This window comes from Lynx rufus, unplaced genomic scaffold (genome assembly GCF_022079265.1).
Source record: "Lynx rufus isolate CCGP_SWC_20201006 ecotype Redwood Valley unplaced genomic scaffold, mLynRuf1.p SCAF_2, whole genome shotgun sequence".
Classification (NCBI taxonomy): Eukaryota; Metazoa; Chordata; class Mammalia; order Carnivora; family Felidae; genus Lynx; species Lynx rufus.
In genome coordinates this window covers 28499211-28525741 of record NW_025814834.1, presented here as the reverse complement: position 1 = coordinate 28525741, position 26531 = coordinate 28499211, and the positions used below count along the sequence as shown (strand labels likewise).

At 39.4% G+C, this 26531-nt stretch overlaps 1 protein-coding gene across 2 annotated transcripts in view; it reads left to right on the top strand.

Annotated features, from left to right (window-relative positions):
• CCNYL1 (cyclin Y like 1) overlaps positions 1-25348 on the top strand; it is a 35999-nt gene extending 10651 nt beyond the window's left edge. The window contains exons 2-10 of one of the 2 annotated variants that reach the window (XM_047084403.1): positions 1074-1148; positions 2824-2858; positions 8356-8456; positions 11548-11583; positions 13826-13877; positions 14727-14846; positions 18553-18719; positions 21963-22125; positions 23310-25348. In XM_047084403.1, coding sequence (XP_046940359.1) covers positions 1074-1148; positions 2824-2858; positions 8356-8456; positions 11548-11583; positions 13826-13877; positions 14727-14846; positions 18553-18719; positions 21963-22125; positions 23310-23426 — 866 coding nt within the window. In that variant the 3' untranslated portion in view covers positions 23427-25348. The remainder of the gene's footprint in view (positions 1-1073; positions 1149-2823; positions 2859-8355; positions 8457-11547; positions 11584-13825; positions 13878-14726; positions 14847-18552; positions 18720-21962; positions 22126-23309) is intronic. The other variant, XM_047084404.1, reaches the window with a different exon arrangement.
• Positions 25349-26531: the final 1183 nt, after the last annotated feature.

Here is a 26531-nt window from a genome sequence, read left to right as displayed (position 1 = left end):
TATTTCAGAGCTTAAAAAGAGCAAAGATTATATGGAACCAGACAAAACCTATTTGTGCATTTCCTATTTTTGCTCAAACTGCTTTGCTTACCAGACTCTCACTAAACATCTTGAGGAAATGCAGGGATCATTTTATTTGGAATCTTAGACACACCAGAGGTTTTGGTTTTGTTTTGTTTTTTATATGACAACTTTGGTTCCCATATGGTGGCAAACCTTGTTCTATGAAAATTCAAGGACCTGTTTTTGTATTCTTGCATGAATAGAGAGACTTTTTCCCACCTTGGTGCAGGATGGACTATAGACAGACATACCTTTTACATAGGCATGGGAAAAATTTTTTACAAGTAGCCTCATGATCTGCTCCAGAAAGTACTCTTATTGAAGCCCCAAATGAATCATGCAGCATGGACAGAAGAAGCAAGAGTTTGGCTTTAGAAATCAAGGGCAAAAGTTAAAAACCACTTGCTATTATGGAAGTGTACCTAAAGATGAGAACATTGAACCTTGTATACATACAGTCCTCTTAATTCTTCCTGTGTATAGCTCCCTACATAAACCACAGCTAATTCAGTGAGTTCATTTGTTGAATGGAGTTAGAATTAGCCATTTGATTATCTAAGGAACACAAGCTTGCCAAAAGCAACTTGTTTGGTTTTGGCACATTTGATATATTGAGCTGGTATCTGACAGTAATTAGCCACAGCATAACTTGCTTCTTGGGACTGTTTCTAGAATATGCTGTTAATATCAGCTTAAAGGATGGTAATGGGATTTTTAGTAAGTAGGAGGGGGAAGGCACATATTTCATCTAAAAGTTGCATAGGTTATTTAGGTGCAAGTTAGAATAAAAGTCTAAGACATAGCCTGGTTTTATTCCACAGGTGTGGAGAGATTCTACAATTTTGCAGTGTCCTGGTATATTTTTTATATTGTTCCTGTTACTAAAATTGGCTTTTTGTCATTACTAAAAACTCTTCCCAAGACTGCTAAGTGATTCAAATTGATGTGTAGCTATTTTTAAAATCATGTCTTTTTCTACTCAAACCATCATACCTTTTCTTCCTATACAGACTTAGCTTTGGAATCAAACCCTTCTGACCATCCAAGGGCAAGCACAATTTTCCTGAGCAAATCTCAAACGGATGGTAAGACAGTATTTTTTTTCTTCTGAAAAAAAGATTGAAAACCGTCTTTGTTTTGTGTATTATAGAAGGAACCTAGAAGAACTCATACGTTGGTTTAAGTGTTTCACTTTTTCATGTATTCACTTATTTTAATATGTGATGATATACTTTCGTTGTCACTGATTTAGTTGGCAGAACACGTGGACTGTTCACACATTTGCCACCTCTTTATCAACACAGTCGGTTGACCACATGATTTAGATGTGGTCTGACTCATACCACTTTGTCTTTTTCCCCTGTTCCAAAGAGCACACATTTTAGAGATGAGTGATAGGATTTAGGCCACAGTTTGGTTTTCATTTAACAAATTTAAAAAATCATCAATTTATGGGGATTAAATCTGTGATTCTGGCCCCATTTTACACAGTGCTCAACCAAACAAGCCTATCTCACATCCACATTTATGCCATTCAGAACTTCTGAGCTATTCAAAACTTCCTCATCCTAACGTAGTGATGTGGCAGGATTTGTAGGAACAAACATAGCCTGTGGGGTTTCCTAGAAGGTTCGCTTCCACAAGTGAAACTAGTATACATTACCTGTGCCCTTGATTTAGAATGAGAGTCTGAACTGGAGATTTTTTAGCACTCCTGCTTTCCTGCTTATTTTCCTTAATGTTATGTTAAATCCTCATTTATTTGAACTAAAAAGCCATACGTGACCAAGTTTTTCAGTTGATTATGACAGAAATAAAAGAAGTGAGGGTTCCATAATATTTGAAGTGATGCAGCACAATAAATAATGGAGTGTTTTAACCTGCATGTTCATAGTGTGTGTACTTAGCCTATCGCAAGCAGATCACTTCTGGTTAGCATTGCTGTATTTCTCAGGTTCATCCAGAAACATGGATTGCCCACCTGATACAGACAGTGTGGAGACAGTTAAAAGCTATCTCATGTCTCTCTCGCCTCAGTCATAAGGAGTGCGTACCTCTGATGTCACGCCACATTAAAGGAGACAGTGTGGGAAACAAAGTGTGGCCCGAGACCCTCATTGGACCCTTTTATTCTACTGCTGTCCTTTGTTAGAGCAAAGTGATTTTGTGTGCTGTAGATATGTCCAGTTAGGTTAACATACTCATTAAAATAGAAATTTAAGGTAGATTACTTTCCAGTTGTGTAATGACCCATTTATTTTTTAGTAAGCTGTATTAGTAGATTACCAATAAGTGCTTCAGGATGCTTCCAGGATACAGATGCATCTACAGATCAGTGCCTGGCCAGAGACTGGTTCTTAGAGCTGGCAGATCCTGGTAACTAAAGTAAGCTATATAGAGAGAATTAGAAAATACTACTGTGTAGTGGTTCAGATATAGAACAGATAAACATTTTTATTAGCTAAATTTTTACTACTGGTGTGGTTTGCTTTGTCCTTTTCTTTTGTACGTGGGGAGCCTTTCATTTGTACCTAACAGGGAATATCTGCCGAGTCAAAAAGTAAAACTAAGTCTTTAGATTTTACTATAGGATTCATCTTGCTAGGTGATTTAAATTATGAATTTTGTTGGAAATTATATTTTAAAAATGGAATTTGATCTCCTTTTGTATGTTGGTAATCCATCAGATAATTAGCAGCTACTTTTACTTTTCTATGGCATTTGTATCAGAATTGATCAGTTAATCTTTTTTATTCTTAGTGCGAGAAAAGAGGAAGAGCAACCATTTAAACCATGTAAGTAAACAGTTGAAAAGTTAAAAAATTAATAGTTTGAATTAAAAATGTGTCTGCCATTATTCCTAAAAAATGTAATGGATCCAGTATTGTTAGTGTGGACCTCTTTTTGTAGGTTTTCTAAATCTCTTCTATTTTCCTCATTATGAAATGTATTCAGGAAAGTCTTTGGCTTAGTAATCCTCATTTTTTAAGGGTCCTGACATTTGACTTAAATTTTAAAAACATGATTGTGATATAAAGTTCTACCTTCAGTTTGTTCGCTTTAATTTTTTAATCTTATTTTTTAACCAAAGTAACAAAAATATACCAAGTTAATTTGTAGCGCTGTCTATCCACTTGCTGTCATGCCAGGTGAAAGCTTAGCTCCCTCACTCACCTTGGCCTTGCCTCCCTCCCTCTGTTCCCTCAGCCTGTATCATGGTTCTTATTAAATCAGCACCAATGTTTTCTTATGACTGTGCAGATACTCACTGCTGAGCCATGTAGTTCTCTGCCTTCTCCTGTATACACTTCATCCTTTTTCTTAAACATTTCTGAAACCTGAGCACTTCAGCACTTCTCCAGGGTAATCCAGTCCCCATTTTCCTAGCCAACATGATCTCACACAGCCAAATGCTGTAAGTAGCTCCCTGGCGGGCCTTCCTACTTTCACATACCCCATTTTTTGTGTGTGTGGAATTAATTTCCTGACGATATTCACTTGCCTATTTTCTAACAGCTATTTTTCCCCCAAATGCTGTAACATTTGTCACATGTCTATCAAAAATATTTTTCGTTTACTAAAACACATCTGTTCCATTTTTTTTCTTGGAGACAGCCTTTTGTCATTCTACTCCAGTAGAGTAGACTGGTTTTTGCTAGGCCAGCTCTGTGTCTGTTTTCCTAGGATATCTCCTTGAAGTCATCTGGGATCTCACATAACTACTGTCATGTTTTGGGTCCCCCTGTGTCCTAGAATCTTTGTTTCCCTTTGTCTTGTTAAATGCCCTTGTTTTACTGGAGTCCATTTTTCTAGGAATGGGCAGAAGTTCTTAGAGATCTAGCCTGTCTCAAACTCCTGTTTGAGAAAGTATAGAATTCTAGGTTGAAACTAATTTTGGCAGTTCTACAGACATTTCTCTTTTGTCTTCTCATTTACAGTGTTGCTCATAAGTCTATTGACATTGTGCATTATTGATTTTAGTCATTGTTTCCTCATCCCTTCTTTCTCTGGAACCTTTGAGTACCTTCCCTGTCCCTGGGATTCTGAAATTTCATAATATGGTTTGGTATGGACCTTTTCATTTTATTGGGGCCAGTAAGTCTGTAGACCATCCCTCCTCCTAGTAAAGTAATTAATTAATTAATTTATTTATTTATTTATTCTGTTTTGGTATTTTCTGTTATTCAGATGTTGGGCCTCTTAGACCAGTATTGCTGCATGGATCTCTAATCTTTTCCCCTTCTGTTTTCATTTTGTCTTTTTGTTCTACTTCCTAGAGATTTTCTTGACTTTATGCTCTGACCCTTCTCTTGAATACTTAGTTTTATCTTATTTTTAATTTATAAAGGTCTCAAAAAATGACCTTTAAATGATTTTTATTTATAGCATTATTATTCTTATTATGCTTATTTATCGTATTTTAATTCTTTCACCAATGCAATTTCTTGTCTTTCTGAGGGCCTTTAAGAGTTTTTTAAGTTTCATTTGCTTCTTAATTTTATCATTCCTATCAGTTTCTTTTTCCTGTTTCAGTCTCTTGTTGGAGGCTTCTCTTAAATGTGTAGTGGTCCCTGCCTATCTCAGATCTCATTGGAAGTCCTTGTTAACTGATGGGCCTCACTGTGGAGATTTGGGGCTGAGCCTCAGAATTCTGAGCCTGCCGTGGCTTCTTAAGACAACTGGCTTTCTTGTTCCTGTTCCTGTAGCATCCTGGTTGTGTTTTCTGTGTTCTTCCATGTCACCTGCCATTCCTTTGTCTAGTCAGGTCATCTTTCACACGTTAAAAATCACCTGCTGTTTATCCTGTGTTGTGTGTAACCTCTGAAAGGAGGGGGAGCGGAAATAGATACATGATCGTTTACCATGTTTAACTCAAACTTAGAATCTGTTTTAATTTAATACAATTAATCATATTAAATCAGACAGTATTTTTGGTTATCCCTGTAATTTGCGTATTATACTTTTCTACTAAGGCTTTGGTTAACAATTCAAACCATGCACCTTGTCATATTGCCCCATTAATGCACAACATAGATAAAGCGTAGTTTTTATTAATGCGTAAAGTGCTGAGAATTTTTAAGTTATATTGCAAGAAAGACAAAACTTGTCCTGTGAAAAAGGGGAGACACAAAAGTGAACTTCAGCAGTAGGCACAATGGAAAAGTCAGTGGGTGGGGGCAGGATTTCAACAGGTACTTGACCTTTGATGGTAAGTTTTGGGTTGTGACTTCCTAGACTTCTAGGTGTGATTATTTTCTAGTCTTTGCCATTGAACCTTAAGTCTATGAAATAACCTCTCCTTTTGTTGTAAAGATTGTAAAAGCCCACCTATTCTGTTAGTGCTCAATGAAGATAAATCCTGCCTTTGTCTCTTCTAGTGACCACTGAAATAATATCTATGAAAACTACACTGCCAGTACTGTTTTTTGCTCTTTGGTTTTGTTTTTTTGTTTTTTTGGTTTTTTTTTTTTTAGTATTTGCATTTTATAACCCTGTGTTTGTCAGTATAGTTTATTGAGGCTGTAAGCCACCAACAGTTAAGCCTTTAACCTTAGAAGACAATTGTCTTAAAATTTCAGCTAATTTTAAGCTAATAAGTAATTACAGCTAATATATCCAGGCTTTGCTCAGAGACTTAATTCTGCCACTCTCTAGTTGAATATTGGATATTACTTAATACTGAAAAGTAGGCCTGGACTGATGGGGAAGTATTCAATGTTTCTTTGGTTAGATCTAGTTAGTAGACAGTAAGTTCCTGATTCACTAACTCCCTCCCCTGCCCAATATGGCTATAAGGCCACATGTAATTAAAATTTCTTAATGTTTCACACTAATATTTTTAGAGACAAACCAATATACATTTATAATAGAAAAAAAATTTTTAAACATGTATTTTTGAGAGACAGAGCACAGCAGGGGAGGAGCAGAGAGAGAGGCAGACACAAAATCCAAACCAGGCTCCAGGCTCTGAGCTGTCAGCACAGAGCCTGATGTGGAGCTCCATCCCATATACCATGAGATCATGACCTGAGCCGAAGTCAGACGCTTAACTGACTGAGCCACCCAGGTGTCCCAGAAAAAACATTTTTAATGGAGGAAAGTGGGAGTAAATATAACCAACCCAAAGCTTTACCAACTAGTCTACACTTTGGTGCATTTTCTTCCTATTCTTTTTATAGCTCCCCAGTGTAGGTTTTTGGTCAGAATTGACTTTTCTTATGATGTAATATACACTATATTATACACAGTAGTAGTGGCCTAAAAACATAACTTTCTTCCCATTTAGAATTTTTTTTTTAACATTTATTTTTTAGAGACAGAGACAGAGCATGAGTGGGGGAGGGACAGAGAGAGAGGGAGACACAGAATCCAAAGCAGGCTCCAGGCTCTGAGCTGTCAGCACAGAGCCCGATGCGGGGCTGGAACTCACGGACTTGCGAGGTCATGACCTGAGCCGAAGTCACTTAGGGGACTGAGCCACCCAGGCACCCCTAGAATGAAAGTATTTAAATGAATTAATTTTCATTTTCATGCTGTATTTTTTGAGATTCTTAAAGTAAATTACATATTAGCTGAATAGCTTAGGGAACATAACAGTTTTAGATACAGTTGAACATTTCTGGCTTAAAGGAGAAGTTAGTGATACTTTTCAAAAATATAATGTCTGGAATTTTTTATTAATAAGTGAAGTGGCGTTTTTATATGCCATGTGGATATTTCTGATTATTGGCTGCTGGCAGTTTTTAAATGCTCTATAATTTAAAGAGTATCAACTAGATTTTTTCTCTGCCCCATCTGTCTTGTATTTGAGGAGGATGCCAGTGGGAGAGTATGACAGGATGGCAAACCCTATTTTATATTAATAGGAGGAAGGAAGGCTCATCTGAATTAGTAAAAAAACAGAAACAAAAATAAAACCCAACAAACTAAGCACTAAAATTGTTGGTATTTTGTGGTATTGAATGCTGCCATTTTGACTTCTCAGTTATTGGCCTTACTTTAAGGAAGAGATTTGTCCTACCAGAGTTTAGGCTGTTTCAGTATGTGACTGCTGCTGTATACCCCGGCTCTTCACAGATAAATGGATACTTCTAAAGTGTTTTAAAGATCATTTATTATTGCATAGAGGGTCTCCGGAAGCTCACTGTCACCTCTCCTGACACCACTGCAGATAAATTCCGCAGATAAATTTCTATCTGTAGTAAGATTTACCTTCCAACTGTAATTGATTTTTAAATAATTTGTCAGACACTCATGGAACTCCTGATTTGCCCCAGATTCTGTGCTCAGCAGCTGGAGGTGGGAGGAGTAAGAGTCCTCCTTTTCCTGGAGAAGCTTACTTTCTAAGGAGGGGGACACCCTGTAAGCAATTGATAGCATGTAACAAGTGGCAGATGAGCTGTGTGAGTGTACAGAAAGAGAAATTTTGTGGTGTGACTACTGGCAAAGGTATCTTTCCTTGGAGGTAGATGAGATCAAGCTTGCTGAGACATGGAGGAAGAAAAAGACATTGTAGGCAAAGAGAGCAGCATGAGTGAGGCAGGCACGTATAGAATAGAATAGAATTAATAAAAATTTTAAATGAATGGAAAGTATTCTGAGGTTCTCACCTGAGTAATGCGATGGCAATCTTATTCAAACATGAAGTCAAAGTTAAGTTGTCGTAAGCTGTTTTATCTGTTTTTGGATGTGAGGGAATCTTAAAGCAATACTCTTACCCTCCAAATAAGGAAACTGAGGCCCAGAGGGACCTATGGCCCCTTCGCTTATTAGTGATAGAGCAGCCCTGGTACAAACAGCCTCTGACTCCAGGACGTTTGTTTCATCACACTGTCTCCTGAACTGACACATTTGTTGATGGCTTTCATTTACTGCGATAAAATGTTTTTGCATCAATATTCTACAAGGCATTACATTTTATTGTAGTAAATGAATAGTAGAAATGGAAGTCTCAGCTGCTTTTCATTGCTTAAGAAAAAAAAAAAACACTGAAGTCTTATTCTAAACTTTTTACCTTGTTATAAAGGGAATTTATAATAGGTGCTTATCAGGTTTGATAATAGGTAATTTATCAAGGGCAGTAGTTCATAGCCCATTACTTAAACCTCATGTGGGAATTTAGAGTATCCACTGGGTTTCCCATAGCACTGCACATGATAGCACACTCAAGCAGTTCATGAAGTATAAGAAAAAACGTAATGCTTTATCGTTTGACATTTTAACCGAGGAAAAAACACACTTTTATAGGTTTAACTTACTGTGACATTTTCTTCTATTTCCCTTCCCCTTCAGGTATCTCCAGGGCAGCTTACTAAAAAGTATAGCTCATGCTCAACAATATTTCTAGATGACAGCACAGTCAGCCAGCCTAATCTTAGAACCACAATAAAATGGTGAGTACAACTAGGTTGCCAAGGGCTGAGTGACAGACCCCCTTATGCTAAAACAGCATCCTAGCTATACTTGGTCATTTCAGTCACTTGATTGTCCTTTTCAGTGATCAGGTTAAGAAACTGGTATCACTTTTATATTGCTTTCAAGGACCTAAATCTGAGTATTCAATTTCCATTTTAATCTTAGAGTACCTGGTGGAAGGGAAAGCCAGTTAGCAAATAAGAAATCCCAGAGAGAGTGCACCTCTTACTTGGTGCATTTCTGTTGTGAAGACATTGTTGAACATGATGAGGAGAGGGAGAGGTGCTTTTTATTGGGTATTTCTAGGAAAAAGTATTTCTTTATGAGTCATAAGTCTAACACAACGTGTATTACTTTGGAAGCTACTCTTGAAAGAAGGAACAGTTTGTCCCCTACTGGCACCAGAGTGTATCTACATTTAAACGTAATTGAATTTTTGTCAGATTTTCCCTATCATGCGTTTTTTTACCCTGCCCTTTTTCTGTGTGAAAATTAACTTCTCCTTCCTATCTCTCAGAGAGGGGGAAAATAAATATCGAGCCTATCTTAAGGAACAAATTCTTCATGCTTTATGGATGAGATTTGCTCAACTGGAAATTTTAACTTAGTAGATATACTTAATTTTAATTTTATATGTGTGTATGGATACAGAAATATATCTCCAGGCCCCACTGTATCAGTCCATATATAAAAAAAGTACAGCAGAGAACAGAGATGGTTTTGGAAACATAGCTGGTTAGGTTTATAGTTCAGCAAACATGAACAGCGTTGTGATGATGACAAGTATTCCTTAATTTCTGAGAGCACTTCATAATCCACAGTTGGAGTTGCACTTTCGGAACACCCTAAAGATGAACCTTTCAAGCTTATTTAAGAGGAAAAAATAAAACAGGATGCAGTGCTTCTTGACTTCTTTGAGATTGGCCAAGGAACATTTATTAATGTCTCTTTGAGACAGGAGTGTGGATTTTCCAGAACACAGTATGGAAACACTACTTCAAAATATTAATATTCTCATCTTTACTTTTATTTTTCAGTCTTCAAAACAGTTAGCTTTTAACTTATTTTTTTCTAACATACCAAGCTTTTTCAGCTACTTAAATTGTTAGTAACTTCTACTTTAATTACAGACAGCAGGTTCACAATCACAAAAATGTAACTTTCCTCTCTCCCTTATGAATAACAGTAGTTGAGATTAAATTGTGTTTCAGCAAAACCTGAGCCCCAAAAGTCTAAAATCCTGAGTTTTTGCACCTAACAAGTGATCACTGAATGTTTTTATTCAGCCAAGACACTAAACCCACGTGTAAAAGAATACTTTACTTTGGCTAGAGTCCCCAGCTTTTGAGTTCAAAAGATTCTAATGTTTTAGTATATAATTCAAAAGTGGTTTTAAAGATTAATCTTGCTCAGACAAGTAGGTTTCATACTTGTTTCTCCCAACTTAGTCTAATTTGTGGAAGTACATTAAGTTTAATTTGCTCTAAGTTTAAAAAATATTGATTCAGTGCATTCATTATTGGTGAAATAAAGGTTTACTGAGAAAATTAATAGGGCAAAGTGGCTTTTAGGAATGATTTTGAAAAATGTTTACATTGGGGTAGGGCATTGTTCTCAGTGGGGAGGGGGGCTATTAGAATCACACAACTTTTTTCAAGATCTGTGTTTCCAAATACATGCATTTTCCCCTCCCCCACCACACTCTCACAACCCTTTTGATAGGCTGAGGAAGGATAGGGGGCATAATTATATGGACAAAAGCATTCTGGATGATTCATTCATTCCCAGATTTTGTTGCACATTGCAATCACCTAGGGACCTTTAAACACCCTTCTGATGCCCAAGTCCTACCCGATGCCAATTAAATCAGAACATCTTGAGGTGGAAGCCAGGCAGTTTTTAAAGCTCCTCAGGTGATCCTAGTGTGCAGCAAGCTTGGGGAACCACTGCCTGGTTAGAGTGTAGGAGAATGAGAACTGCTTCTGACCATCTGTGGGGCTTTGGGCAAGTCAGTTTTAAGCCTTGGTTCCTTATTGGTAAGATGGGTTGTTTCATTAAATGCTACGTAAGGTTTAGTGGTCCTTTTCATCATAGAACTTTGAATTCTGTGATCTTAAAATCAAATTGAAGTTGAAACTGTTTGAAGCACTATAGAAGTATCCATCTTTGATGCTAATAACGTTATAGGCCTTTTTACAAGTGCTCACCCAACAGACCTAGTTAAAATTCAGATTTGCCTTCCCTCAATTGTTTTGAGCTTCATTTTAGATACTTTGAGGGTGAAGGGAAGCATATAACTTAACCAGGAGAACCCCTTTGTTGCCTAATACAAAACATCTGAATAACTTAGGACTAGTGATTTAAAGAGTGTCTGAGAGACTTCTATCTATCTGTTCGTTAATATTTTATTCAAACTAATTTGGAAATACCTGTCATTAAATACTATATGTGTAGTATGATGCTGCATTGTTAATACCACTTATTTCGGGATAGCTAGACCTATCATCGATTTTGTGGGTACTTATACTTACCATTAAATTTTCTAATTATGCAAAAGTGATTTTAAATGATTTTATTTGGTACAGAACACTTTAATTTACTCTTAGGGAAATAATGGAAAATGGGTGGGTTGGTGGATAGTGAACTAAATCAACTGAAATGCAGGGCCTAACCTTTCTTTCTTTTTTTTTTTTTTTTAATACAAAAACTACATTATGGCTTAAATTTAAGCATGTGTACAAACGATAAAACTTGTACAGGAGGAAAGATTCTGTGGGTAGAAGGACAAATGACAGGGAAAATATGTAATAAATTTATAATTTGTAATTATCAGCCAAAACTTGTCTTCTAACAGCATATTACCTAGCAGTTTGGTCCTCCTATTTTTGCCAAAGCCAACGAACTAAAACAAGGGGGGAAAGTGCCCATATAAACTGCTCTGAATTAGAGGATTTCAGGGCCACTAGGCCTCTGGGAAGAGCCTCTCTCCCTCCCAACCCCTCTGAAGAAAATGTCTTCATGCCTAACATGGTAAAATCAATTGTTACAGTTTTCTTTTTCCCTCCACAGTGTGACCTTAGCAATATACTACCACATAAAGAACAGGTGAGCTCTTTTCAAACCTGTCTTGTTATTCCAGCTAATTTGCTAGATATCAAGTTTAGTGTTAGGTAACAACTATAGATATCATTAGAGTAAACTTATAGAGTGCTTTTATTACAATATTGAGACCCAAAGAGTATTTGTTCCTGTGGGTTATATTTACTGTATTAGAAATTAAATTTGAGAATTAAAAAATTAAATCCACTGTATGTTAAAACATGGTTTTTATGGCACTATTGGAATTTTGAGCTAGACAATTCTTTGGGGGGATTGGCCTGCATATTATAGGATGTTTAGCAGTATCCCTGGCCTCAGCTCACTAGATGCCAGTAGCACCCTCTCCCTCCCTCCACATTGTGTCTCCAGACCTGGCCACATGTCCCCTGGAGAACAAAATCATCCCCGATTGGGAAGCCCAGTGTTAACAGAAATCATATCTTTTATTAAAAAGTAGCTATTATCCACAACAAGAGAGTGAAAAGTATGTCATTGATTTACAGTTTTGCAAATCTCTTTAATATCTGTTTTAATAGAAGACAGCTCATTCTCATACCCTGTCTGTCTTCAGTGATTTGTTTTGAAGAAACACTATGAAGAAGAGCTGGCCTCTTTCAGATACATAGTTGGACAAAGGTGTGCTTTTAAAGCCTTCAGATAACCGTGGATGTTCTATGATGCTGCACCAAAAGTCCACAAGGGCTAGTTTCTTAAATTGTAACAGAATTTTAAATCCTGTCCGTGAATTTGTACTCTGTTAATACATTGATCTATCTGTCTTGCACACTGAATGGATCTTTTACGTGTATGTGATTTTATAATGATATGCACTGATCAGTTGGAAAGTACTAGTTCACATTTCTTTATACAGTATCAAAATCTCACTTTTGTTAGTGATACTAACAAAAAAAAGACCAGCAGTCTTACCAGAAAAGTGTTTTAGGTATTGAGAAGCTATCAAGCTCACAGTAGCTGAAGCTCCCATTGAAAGGTACAAGTTTTCCAAAATCCTCATTTTTTTAGCTTGATAGCCTGAATTTTATCATTGGCAACAAATACTTTAGTTATTTCCTTGAAGTTTCAGGCTCACTTTAATTTAAAAAAATTTTTAAAATTTTTATTTTAAAGTAAACTCTATGCCCAACATGAGACTTGAGTTCACGACCCTGCGATCAAGAGTCACGTGCTCTACCGACTGAGTCAGCCAGGCGCCCCTCATTTTGTTCATTTTTAAGAGAATGACTATCAGTTGCGCTTTCAAATAAAGACGGTGCTCTATGAAAAAAGCGGCTTGTTCGGCTCACAACTAAGTCGCAAGTGCTTTTCCTTAACTATCTTCCAGTATGTGGAAGTGTTTCATATATACTTTCTGCTTATTCAGAATATTAGAAGGGTCAAGGCTTAATAACTGTTAAATTTGCCTGCTTTACCAAAGATGTTCTTAAGTACAGCAGAATTTTTTTTCAACTGCAAGTGGCAGTGAAGACTAGAATGACTAGGTACAGTTGGGTACCACTGCCTTGATTCATGCTCAGAACCCAGCAGTTTTACTCCCTTTTATTTTTTTATACAATCACTGCAGATGTGAAAAGTGTATGAGCGAGTAATGTCTTTAATATTTCCCTCGGTTCTGACTTCCTGGGTCTCTGAAAAGGGGAACCCTAGAGACCTGTAGACCACACTTGGAGAACCACTGTTTAAATGAGCGCAATGTATTAGTGTGGTGAACTTTTAAACAAAAAGACTTTGAAAATTAAGAAGAAGATTACATTTTTAACTCAAACTATTGAAGAGAGACAAGAAGAAATACGTGATAAGAATGTGTAATATAGAGAACTACAGAGAGGGAAAAAACAGGGAAAACCATGAATTTCATATTCACATTTATTAAAATTCTGAAGACTTTATTGCCCACCACTATGGCTTTATGAAATGTTTTTCTGTGTTCCAGTGTGTGGTTAGAGAAGTGAAAATATATTGGCTTCAGTAGCGGTGCCGGCTAGGGAAAGTCGGTGTTAAAGGCAACTCTGGCTTGGGCTGGTCATTGTAGGAAAGATTTCACAGAACTTGATGTGTTGAGTAAAAAGAGGTCAGGAAACCCTCTTAAGGCCAGAATACAAAAGAGTTTATAAAACTGTTTGCTTTGTTGAAGGTTAAGCTTCTTCCACTCCCCTCTCTACTCCCAGCAGATATATTACTAAGATATTAATTCCTGAATTAATTTTTTAAATGCATTCTTATTTTATAGAGATGCAAATAGATCCTTGGATATTTTTGATGAGAGATCACATCCACTCACAGTAAGTGTCAGTTTTATTGAAGTTGTATTTTTCTCTCATGCAGTTGTGTTTATTTCATGCTGATTTGATTTGATATTAATTGCTAAAAGAAAATTACTCGCTCCAGCTTGAAGTCAGACTCATCTTTAGTCTTCTTCCCTACCCCATGTTGTGTCATCATTTCACAAAAGGAATGTTGTAGAAGGGATATGAAAGAGTAAGAACGGATTTGCTGCTTTGTCTAGTTTGTGAGCCAAAGTGAGTAAACGTACCCAAATAACAGAAAATAGAACTTTTTAAAAGCTAATCTTCAGTAACATCAGACTGTATATATTTATAAATAAACCTAATGAATATGTTATGATCTCTGTGAAGAAAATTAGAAGACTACTTAAATTTTAAATCACTTAAAATAACAGTTTTAAAAGTCACTTTCTCAGGTGCTCTACGGCCACAGGTGGCTGGTGACTGTTGCATAGGTCAGCACACACTTAGTGCCTTATGGTTACAGGAAACTGAAAATGGTGTTTCAAAGTTGACTGCAGAGAAGTATGACTTGTCTGAACAACCAGACCCTTGAGCCTAAAAATAGTTTGCATTTGGTTAGATTGCTGTGGGGGGAAAGTAGGAAGGAACACATAACCGATTTTCTGAGGTCGTGCCTGTATTTTTCTTTAATGAATGGTGGTGAGTATTGAATCACTGTGGTATTTTAAGATCCCATTGTTTATATTCAAAAGACTGAAAGGCATGTCACGCAATCAAAATTACTCTAAGGGGCACGTGGGCACAAGTAAAGACTGCTATATTACGGGCACTTAGGTATTTTTCTTTGACAGACATTTACACTGCATTTTCTTCTTCTTTCAGCGAGAAAAAGTTCCAGAGGAGTACTTTAAGCATGATCCTGAACACAAATTTATTTACAGATTTGTTCGTACTCTTTTCAGTGCTGCACAGCTAACAGCCGAATGTGCAATAGTAACTTTGGTAAGATATTTCTTCTTTCCTAAAGCATCTTTAGAAATTTCTATCTTGCGCACAGGGTATGGTCCTGGTTTTCACATAAAAGTAGGTTCCTGAAATGATCATCAGAAATTTATTAGGAGAAACCTATTGAAAGTCACATACACACGTTCGAGTTTAATATAATTTGAGTTTGAGACTAATCATTATTCTTTAAAATGTTGCCATTGCTTTTCTCATCACAAAACAATTGCTATTAAAGGCAGCAGGAGCGATTTCCGGTTTCTCCCTCCATACCTCAGGACACAGATGCACACACAGCACACACATGTTCACACACAGAGGGTGTGCTGGTGGGCGTGGGTAGGATGGGGGCAGTCACAAAACCATCTGGTCCACAGGCAGGCACTCATTCAATGTAGGTCTCAGCTGAGTCCCAGATTATTTCAGTATTCCCCAGACAGTTCTGACGTGGGTCCTGATTGAGAACTATTGCCTTCAGTTCTCTGTTCCTTGGACGATGGGTGTTAATCCATCCCTGGTGTCCTCTCGTGCCTGCCTGTGAAGTTGCCCAGGGTTATAGTGCCAGAAGGACTCAGAAAGGCTTTGTTAGTCAGCCTGCTAAGCTACAGCTGTGTAAGGGACCTTTGTGTTCTTCATACAGATTCCTGTGATAAGATTTTATCATTTGAAAAATAAACTCTATTTAAGTGAGAGGTGGTTGGGATTATTTTTACTCCTCCCTACAGCAGACCTATAGTGGAGGCTTACCCGCATGGTCTGTAGGGAAAGAATACTTAGGTCAATGCCTGCACTCCCTTCCTATCCAGTTAGAATTCAGGAGAGGAGGCTTATGCTTTTGAAGAGAGACCCCTCTGTGGGCACTCAATCAGACAGGCCTTTTCATTGAACTATAAACCCTTTGGAGTGCTTAGCCCATGCTGGAGAGGGGCAGCAGTGGTGCTTGCATCTGAAGAGCCAGGTGATGCAGGAAGGAGAATATCTGGAATGGAAGAAGGGGAATTCTGTGTTAGGTTAAGTGTGACATTACCGTGAGACAGCAGAGTGATCTTGTCTGGTCATCACTGGAATAGATGGAATCGAGCATAAACCTGAGCTCTAGAGGTAGGGAATTAAGAGTAGTAGAGAAAAGTATAGACTAAAAAGTGGATAGAAGCTAGACCTGGAAGGACTAACAACATATGAGGGACAGGTCCTCAGAGGAGCGGCTAGAGTGATAGGAGAGAGAATAATAGTGGTAGGACCAGGAGAGAATAATAAAAGAGATGCCAAGATGAGAGGTTCAGTTCAAGGAGAGCGTGGTCCAGATGCCAAATGCTGCCGATCAGTTGCTCATTCCATACCCACTGGATACCTCATCACTATTCCCAGTGTTGGAGGTAGAGGAGACAACAGGTTGAATAAAGGTCTTGCCTTTTATATGGCTTATATTCCAGTGAGGAAGAGAGAAGTGTGTGTTTTTTTCAAGTGAGCATTAACCTAAACATTTCAGGCAGTGGTAAATACCAAGAGAAAGCAGGGTACAGTGATTGGAGGGGTTGCCATATTAGACTGATCGGAACAGCCTCTTTAAAGAAGTAGCGCTTGAACCGTGACCAAACTAAACTGGGGAAGATGATGAGCAAGACTCTGAGATGGGAACACATCTTGCGTGTTCAGGGAACAGCAAGTGTCCACTGGTCAGAGTGAGGAGTGAGGGGAAGAACATGGGAGATGAGGTCACAGAAGGGCAGTGCCGTATCTCATGGGGTCTTAAGGCTTATAGGCTGTGGGAAGAAGGTAAATTGTTATTTGTTTGGTGGGAAGCCTTTAGCAGATCTTCCCCCAGGGGTATGAAGTGCTCTTAATTTAAGAGGCTGTCCTGGCTGCTCTGGGGAGAGTAGACTGTAGCGATAGTCAGCGTGGAGGCAGAGAGGTCAGGAGGCTGTGACAGTGATACAGCTGAGGAGTGACAAATAGAATAGAAATCAGCCAGATTACCAATGAGGGTAGAGATAACAAAAATTGCCAATGGATTGGAGCAGGATTAACTTAAGGGAGGTTTGGGCCCCAGCAAGTAGGTGAATGGCAGTACCCTTTGGGTTATTGGGCAAGGCTGAGGGAGTAGACAGTTGGGGTGAAGAGCTCTGGTTTCTATGTGTGAAAGCACCAGTAACCTCCTGAGTGACAGGGGCAGGGGGGCATACTGCCCAGGGTTAAGACAATGGGAGATGAGAAGCCAGCAGGGGGCATTTTCCCATGAGCAAAACTGAAGGAAGCTTTGTGCTGGGGGGCGGGGAAGGGCAGGTTAGGCTGGGGGGCAATGTAAATACATTCACATTGGGGGAAATCTCTGGCAAAGAGGGAAACATTCTTCAAGAAGAGGGAATTGTGAGATGGGATCACGGAAAAAAGAGTTCACTTCAGTGAGAAGAAACCTCCCTTCCACTGACACTGTAGAGCCGGGGGCATGAATGATTGGGCAGGTTCCAAGTTTGCCAGGGAAGGTGATAGGAAATCAAGACATTGCCAGTGTCCTACACATGCCTCTCATTATTCCCGTAAAGTAGAGAGTGAACCTTGTTGTAAGCAAGGGTTGTTCTTAGGACACCTGAGAATGCTGGGTTTTGGGGGTCGGGAGCAGGATTTCACTAAGAACATGTAGTGTTCAAGAACCACTTGTTTTTGAAAACACAGTTGAGTTTGGACAATATTGCAAATCTGAGCTGGCAATCTGACAACCTTCAGACAGTAAACATAACTCTAAAATTGGACTTTTCTTCTTGTCAGATGGCACCCTTCTTCTTCAGAGCACCCTTTGAGGTAACGAATCCTAGCTTAGCTCTGTAATCTCTACTCAGCTGCTCACTCCACCCCGGTCTTTGCAGACTGGGCATTTGATACACAGTAAAAGAAATCATGAAATCACCTCATAGGCGGCTTTAGAGAAGCCCCAGTGATCTAGAACCTGGCAGCTGTGAGCCCTTTAAAACCAACAGAATTGAGTACGCTGTAGGTTGTGTAAGACAGGGTGAATTATCACGAAGGGATAATAGAGATGTGAAGGAGAGGGGCCAGGAGGACTGTCCTTTGTATGTGCCTATGTTCCCGTAACAGACACTAAATAGGGGATTACTCGACAGTTGGAAAGACTGGCCCAGGCACACCTGTTGCTACTTCCTGTCCTGCTGTGCCACGCAGCAGCCACTGGGAGGCTCTCTTGACCACCAGTTTTTATCTCCAGGCTCATGCCGCCAAAGGACTGCTTGTGAAAAGGGGAAGGCAAACATGTGCTCAGTATCACCAGGGTTTTACATATTCAAGTATTTGTACATTACCATGTAACCACCAGCCAGCTTTGGTACACAGCACATGGTAGGCCATCAGGTTTATTGAACGGCTTGAATCTACAATCGGTTGTACTGAATCTTTTCCCTTTATGAATGGGAAGGTTAATAGCCCGGTGCCTGTCTTCAGGATGCCCTTTGCTGAGGCGTCCAGTCATTCCTGTGACCAAAACTGGGCTGGAAATCCGCAGGGGCAGAGTAGGCAACAAGTATCCGACCTACAACTGTGACCTGGCCTCTGGCTTTGGCTGGCGGAGCAAAGTCTTTGTAGAACCTAAGACTAAAAGGCATGTCAAAAACAGATGAAATCTGTCATTCCTAACAGTTCTTATCACAGCACTTAAACTGAACTAAAATGAAAGACCAGTGCTCTACTTTTGCAGGTTTACTTAGAAAGGCTTTTAACTTATGCTGAGATCGACATTTGTCCCACTAACTGGAAAAGAATTGTTTTGGGAGCCATTCTTCTTGCCTCCAAGGTTTGGGACGATCAGGCTGTATGGAATGTGGACTACTGCCAGATCCTCAAGGACATTACAGTTGAGGACATGTGAGTTTGTAAGGTTTTGGTGAACTTTCTAACCATTTTTCAGTGCCTCCTTTGCTCCGGTAAAGTTTACATTTTAAGAGTATTTTTAAAGGTTACGTTGTGCAGACAACTGCAATAGGCATTAAAATTACATACTATCCGGCTATGGTATAACAATTCATATTTCCCCATCATTAATTGATAGGTCTTGATGTGTTACTTGTAATAATCTCCTTGGTAAATTGAAGTGTATTTTTCTGGTGGTTTTTGGCATACATTTTACAGGCTTACTATCAACACAGTACAATACATATCTTCATGGCTCTCTTCAACCTGCCTACGCGTTCCAGCCCATCTTTAAGAGGCATATGTCTGGCCTTTGAGATAAATGTTTGGCCACTGTTAAGGCCTTAGGGCCTCTAGACTATAGAGAGGTTATACCTCACCCTGACTCAGCTTTTGCTGGTCTTTCCTTTTTATCTCAAGTTCTGTTGTTACAGAAACCATGGTACAAAAGTAGCCACATGTATGAAGGTTTCAGATCCCTGTTCTTCTGCCTCCTCCCCTCCTAGGTGTATTGCTCCTGTTTAAAAATAGCTCTGAGAAGTTCGGGAGCTCCTGTTTCTCTGGCATCCCTGGGACATCACCTGCTGCCCATCCCATTGAAGAGTCTCCAGGGCACTCAGCAACCACAGTAGTGCCTCGTGGGGCTTTCGATTAATCCTGAGGGTGCCCCCGACAGATGACATGTGAACATGGGAGTGAAGTGCCAAACTCAGCGAGGGCTTTCGATTTGGCCACCCTGGCTTTTGTGAAGGGCCCCGAGGATGGTAGGCAGAATGAGCCAGAGAGGGATTCGCAGTAGACTCTCGGAGTGCCCCCCTGAGAGTGAACATGTCTTTGTGGGTGGCATTGGAGAAGATGTGGAAGAACATGTCCTGATTATACAGAACAGCATAGGAAGATTAAGATCTTGGCAGGCAGTGGCAAGTTTGTGTTTGTTACCTTTCCCTGTTGTTCTAGATAAGATCGTCATTCAGAATTACCAAAGTGCATATTTACAGCTGAAGTGAGGGTACTTCTGACTAGGAGAAGGGACCAGTCATTGTCGGTGGCAGTCAGAATGGCTTTTGAGAACAGCGTGGACGGAGTGGGTGTGGACATACTGCTTGCGGCCCCAGTAGCAAATGGTGTAATGGCAAATAATGGATTTGAAATGAATAAAAGTGGTTTGGGAAGTCGCAGAAGCTAAAGAGACTTTGATCACCACTGTTGTCAGTCTTCAAGCTCTGGTCCCTTAAAGGAAGAAAAACGTGTAGTCCTGAACACTAGCCCTGCCGTGGCGGCAGCTGAGAACCCGTGTTGAAGCTGGCTGGGCCTCTGATTCCAGTGAGAACATCAGAGCCCGCTGGGAAGTGTGGAAGCTCGTAAGAGCGAGTTCCAGGAGCAGTGGTGGCAGTGTCTAGCCACAGGAAGACTCGTTGTAAACAAGTTTTTTACACGGTCAGAGAAGCACCAGGAGCTATGTTTATAATAGGTTGTTTTGTTTACGGTCTTTGGAAACTGGAAAGTATCACAACGAAGTGTTTAATACACATTTGTGTTGTCCCCCTGCTGTTGCCTTCAATGTGTAATGGTCTCATTTTGAGTCTCAATTGAAAAATTGCTGTCTATCCACTTTTTCTTCGCACTTTCTAGCATCCACGCTTTAGAATATATTCCCTTCAAAAGAGTAAGTTAAACTGAGCAGCTGCTCTTCAGAAAATTTGCTGTGCCCGTAAATGGTGTGCTATTCAGCCATCTAGCTATTTAAAACACAACCCAGAAGACGCATATCCTATAGGCATAATGCTTTTCTTCGGTGATTAAACCTTGATTATAGACATGTTAATCCTATGAAGTACTGTATTTCTACACAATTAAAATGTATTAGTGGAGGAAATATAAAAGGGATAGTGAAGTGCATTTATTCCTGTAGTAAATTAAGTCCTGATTAGCTCATTATCAAAACATTATCTGATTTACATTTCTATAGACTTGCAGCCATATGAACAGGAAATTAAATTTGGAAGTAGGTTCGATTGGGTTTAAAATTCAACAAACGAGCACCTCATCTCTTCTGTTCATATTCTGAATGTTCTCCATACAGGAGAGCATCAGGCATTTGTCGATCTGTCCGGTGGATTAAAATATTAAAACCGAGAAACCAAATAGGTTATAAAATTAGCCTCTTGCGTTTTTTCAGGTATTTGCCATTTTTATGTATTTCCCTAAAAGGATTACTGTGAACATGGTAAATTTTTAATTTATTAAATATTTGGCAAGGAAGCTGTAAAGTCACGTGTAGCAGAGGACTGCTCCCAACACTTTCCTTTCCTGTTTTATTGAACTCGCCCCAGGCGGCTGTGTTCACACTCTGTTCTGACAGGGGGTGGTGACACATCTTGGGGTTGCATTCCCAACATGAGACATGCTGTTGGAGTCCAGTGCTCTATCAGAGGTCCTATCGTAAAGTGAGTTGACTAGCCATGACGTCTCTTTGATCGTTCTGCCTGTCAGAGTTTAAAAAGTACATCCTGTCCTGTCATAGTGACAGTCTCTTGCCCTAGTAAGACTAAGGTGAACAGAAACTTACATTTATGAATGCCCTTTGGCATAGTCCCATGCACTGGGGGAGGGGATTCCCTTTTCCATCGAATGTAGCTTATTTATTTATTTATTTATTTGAGATGAATCCTTGTTGCTTCAAGAGTTTTTCCCCCTCAGAGATAATAGCAGTGGCTCTCGATGGATCCATTTGTTGCCGTGGTGATGTGCCCACTCCTTTTGTTGGTGCGTCTCTACTTCAATAAGCCCCTTCCTGTTATCGGCCCGGTGAAAATGTCTGCAAGTTCTTCAGAGCTAATAAACAGCACACATCACTCCTTTCATCTGATCACTATAGTGGGGCCTTGTGAGTGAGCGTGGAGCATGAATCGTACAGCTGCACTAATGGAACTCTGAAGAATGAGCCCCTGAGTCAGCAGCAGGAGTGCATAAGAGGGCCATAACCTCTTCCCCCTTGTCCCAAACTCAAAGTGCTGGGATGCAGAAAGGACCACAAATAGCTGTACCTTGTTGGAGCATTAGTGTATTAATCCAGCCAGGGAGCCTTTATTTGTTTCAAAACAGAATTTAGAGCTCTCCTAGTAGCTCAGAATGATAGTTTTGAAGATAGCCCAGTTGACTAAAATTGTCCTGTGTTGGTTTTGTCTCTTCCCCCAGGAATGAGATGGAAAGGCATTTTTTGGAGCTACTTCAGTTTAATATTAATGTTCCCGCCAGTGTTTATGCCAAATACTACTTTGACCTTCGCTCCTTAGCAGATGACAACAACTTGAATTTTCTGTTTGCTCCTCTTAGCAAAGAAAGAGCACAGAACCTAGAGGTAAGGCTGTGAAGTCATCAGTCAGGCTTTTCTGTCAGCCACCAAAAAACCCACGTCGGTGGCTAAATCTCATTCAGCAGTGATTCGCAAAACGGAAAGCTTTTCAATAAACACATCGAAGAGCTTATTAACCCTTTGGCAGCATTTTTCCGGTGTCTTTTATGATTTATATAAAGGCCTCACATCATTTCAAAGAAGTATATAGATATCTCTTCTGTGACCATAATTCAGAATATCTTAAATCAGATTTAACCTGTTCTTAATGGTTTTCCATTTGATCCATTTGAACCTCTACCCTTCCATATAACCATTCGTGAATAATGTATGGTTGTATCCCTAATCATGTCTACATACATAATCGACTCACTGCTCTTAACTGTCTTTTACTCGGTTTGCAAATTCATGCTGGTGTTTTCTATAGATAGCACAGTTCAATCCCATGAGTTTATTAAGCATAGCATTAGTGGCTCACCTGAGAGACCTGTACTTAGACTGTATATCGCGTGTTTCATGTTTCCAGTACTGGTGTAGGGCTTTTAACGGAAATGGTAACATACCGGAGACAAAGTAGCACGTATGCCTTATCACTGTTGGTGAGCGTACAGCAGAAGTAGTCACAACTGAAATTTCAAACACATTTACAATGGACACTTTTGGGGGTACCTTGGGTGGCACTTTGCAATCAGGTATTTTCTGCCCTGGTTGATGTGCAAGTGAAACAGCCCTCTTTGGCACTTCAGGCGTTAAACCTCCTACCTTCCAATCAAGTCCAGCACGTGTCTGCCCTGGGAGAATTTGCTGAGAGTATGTGATAATCACTGCAGACTGGAAAGACGTTGACTAGCTGAGAAAATGCTGATTTTTGCCCAGGTCCATGTTCATTATGTTGAAGGAGCAAGTGCGGTGCTGTTAGGAGCCTGTCACAATACGTTTCACATCTTTGGAACCCAGTTTTTAAATTCTTCTTTGCCCCAAGGATCAATCATAGCCTCTTAAGGATTTTACCTTAGTGAATTGGCAGGAAGGAGCATCCCCAGAATCTGGGAGCATAGACCCCAGCTCTCCAAGGTAGCAGTAACTGTGAAGTATCTGAAGGAGTGTGGCTGTGTGGCTTACCAATGATGCTTTTTTTTTTTAAGGTTTTTTGTTTTTAAATTGTTCTTGTGTTCTGTTTGACTTTCTAGGCCATTTCCAGATTGTGTGAAGACAAATACAAAGACTTGTGCAGAGCTGCTATGAGAAGGTCTTTCAGCGCTGATAATTTCATTGGTGTTCAGCGCTCTAATGCCATCCTCTCTTAAGGGAGGAAGGAGGGGTTGTAACATCACGAACCCCTCACCTACAAGGACTGGAGAAATACCACCTCTCCTGCTCAAAAACCAGCAAAGTTAGTATTTTCATCTAAAAGAAAGTCAAGAGACTCGTGGACCGCAAGGATTATGCTCATAGGAAAGAATGGAACTTGTCAATGCAACACACTCGTTTGTCCTTTTTAATGTAAACAGAGTTACAAAAACCACTCCAAAGCAAAAGCTCCAACCCACACACAGATATTTGCTTACTATGTAGGCTTATAGCTGTGAGCTAAGTGAGGTTTTAAAATTTTTAGACAAGACACTAACTACATAACTTTTATGTTTTTCTATTTTTCTTGCCCCTCCCTCACACTGCTGCATATTTCTTTAGAATCAATGCAGTATTACCATTAAAACATGGGACTCCTAACAACTCATAAAGCCACTTAGGAACAGACTGTAGCGTTGTGAGGTATCGAAGGGTTCTTCCTCCCTACTTTACCATTGAAGCTGCTGGTCGTTATTGGCAATCAGTTTAAACCAAAAAGCTGCCAAATAACACCTGTCGTTCAAATTCTTTGCAAGCACTACTTATTAGCATTATTAGTATGTTTGGGATCATAAACGAGAAAGTACGTTATCGATTATCTACTTCTGTTGGGTCCACGCTGCATTTCTTGTGAACTATAATGGTGCTTCTCATTTTCTGACGATTTTCCTCTTTGTTAAATGTGTGTATTAAAATATATTTTCATAATTCCAACCAACATGGTGGTCCAGTGGTAACAAGCAGGTAGTGAAATAGAAGGTGTCCTGAAAATCTTATTGCAACTTTCAGCTTAAATACGGTGTGCTTGGGCCCTCCAGGGCCCTGCTGAAGTATAAATGCCACAGACTTACAAAGTATCACTTGAAAGTTTAATTACATTTCTAGTAAACTTCTGTAGTTTTGTAAATTTTAAATATTAAGCTTTTAATTTTAATTTTTTGTTTCAGCCCCTCTTGAAGATGGCAAACATTGGCTGAAGCAAAAAATTAAAATTAGAAGTTTAATATTTAAAATTTACAAAACTAGTTAAGTTTACAAGAAATACCTAAACTTTTAAATGGTGTTTTGTCAGTTTATAGCATTTATACTTCCACAGGTATCAAAGCTTAAAGTTGCACTAAAACTTTTAAAGATACCTTGTACCTTCATAGACATGCCCTCCCCTTTGAAAGTAGTCCTTTGCAGGGCTGTGCCGTTTACCTGCTTTGATCACCTGAGTTTCTTTTTTCTAGATTTGGTAAGGATTATGAAGAGCAATGGTAATTCACATGTAATAAACTGAAAGGAATTGGACTCTAATAGTAGTGATATGAAAGTAGGGGATAGGAAACCGCTTTTCTATCCTACGTGTTAACCTGGCTGGAGATGTCTCGTTTCAAGTCCTGCTATTTAAGAGGAACCCTCACCTCAGGCTTTAAAGGGCAGGGAGTTAAGAAATCAATCTTCTAGGACATTGGTAATGATGTCACCTAAACTTGAAATGTTAAAAAAAAAAAAAAAAAGAAAAAAAGAAAAAAAAGATTCGTGTTCTTAACCACGTGAGATCTTTCTCCTACCTTCTCAAATGTAATCCTAGGAATTTTGCCTGTAAACACAGCATTTCTGGGCCAGGAATACTTTCTCTCAGTATAGCAAGGCTTCATATTCTATTGAGTGCTGCAGGTTCCATCATTTTTAAAGGACAGAGACATAAATGATAAATAACAGTATATAAAATATTACAATCTACCACCTCAAAAAAATGTTTTGTGGAGTTCGGAGCTTGGAGATTCAAGTATTGATTACAGTCTTATTTTGAAAAGAATGCTACAACGTATGTGGTTTTTCTTCCTCATGTTTATATTAAAAGAAAAGCTAATAAACTCTATTTTAATTAAAATATGGCTAGTGTGTAACATTCAGTTCACATAGTATTCTAACTGAAATGCTTTCAGTCAGCTCTAATAGTAGGGTCTTAAAGCATTTTCAAACTGACCATTCGTGATGGGTTTGATCCTTGCCTCTGGTTCCAATGTAGTCATGTATTTCTTTGGCTTCTGCTCTTTTGGACCTGCAGGTAGTTTGGTACATTTAAAACCGCTGGCCATAGTGCTCGGAGGCACAGTGCAGTAGATGGCATCTTTCAACGGTTCATTATTGTGCCAAGAGGGAAAAAAAGCACACTGAGAGATTCGGTAGAATATACCAGAGAGAAAGGAATTACAGGAATACTGTAGAGTCAGAATGTGAGCTATATGAGGATCTCCAGCAGTTTTGAAAACCTGGAGGCTGGTTGGAAAGGGGAGCCTGGGTGCCTCAGTTGGTCGAGTGTCCTACTCGTGGTTTCAGCTCATGAGATTGAGCCCCCTGTCAGGCTCTGTACTATCAGCAGAATCTTGGGATTCTCTCTCTCCCTTTCTCTCTGTCCCTCCCCCACTCACGTGCTCTTTCTCTCAAATAAAAACTTAAAAAACAAAAGAAAATGGAAGCACAGGAACATTGCTATAAAAAGAAAAACCACCCACATATTTTGACTTTAATATGCTATCTTCAAACTTAACATTTCAGTGAGAAATATGCCAAATCTCCATAAGGTGTCTGTAAAACTAAGACCCTGCGGCACCTGGGTGGCTCAGTCGGTTAAGCCTCCAACTTCGGCTTAGGTAATGATCTCACGGTTTGAGTTCGAGCCCCTCGTGGGGCTCTGTGCTGACAGCTCAGAGCCTGGAGCCTGCTTCGGATTCTGTGTCTCCCCCTCTCTCTGCCCCATGCTCATGCTCTGTCTCTCAATTAAAAAAAAAAAAAAAAAAAAGTTAAAAACTAAGACCCTGTCCACTCGAGCAATGCTCAGTAAACTGAGAGTCTGGCCGTATTCCCTTCCACCTTCATTCATTACCGAAGGTCACATCATCAGCTAATCACTTTGTTCTTGAGAAACTGCTGGTGAGGATAAATGATCTGATTTCATTTAAAAGGGAATTCTGTCTCAAAACACTATTAAGACTGTCTCCCCTTTACTATGCCAGCCACTAAGCAGAAATGCTGACACGAGGGGTCAGATGTTAAAGTCTGGCGGGGGGGGA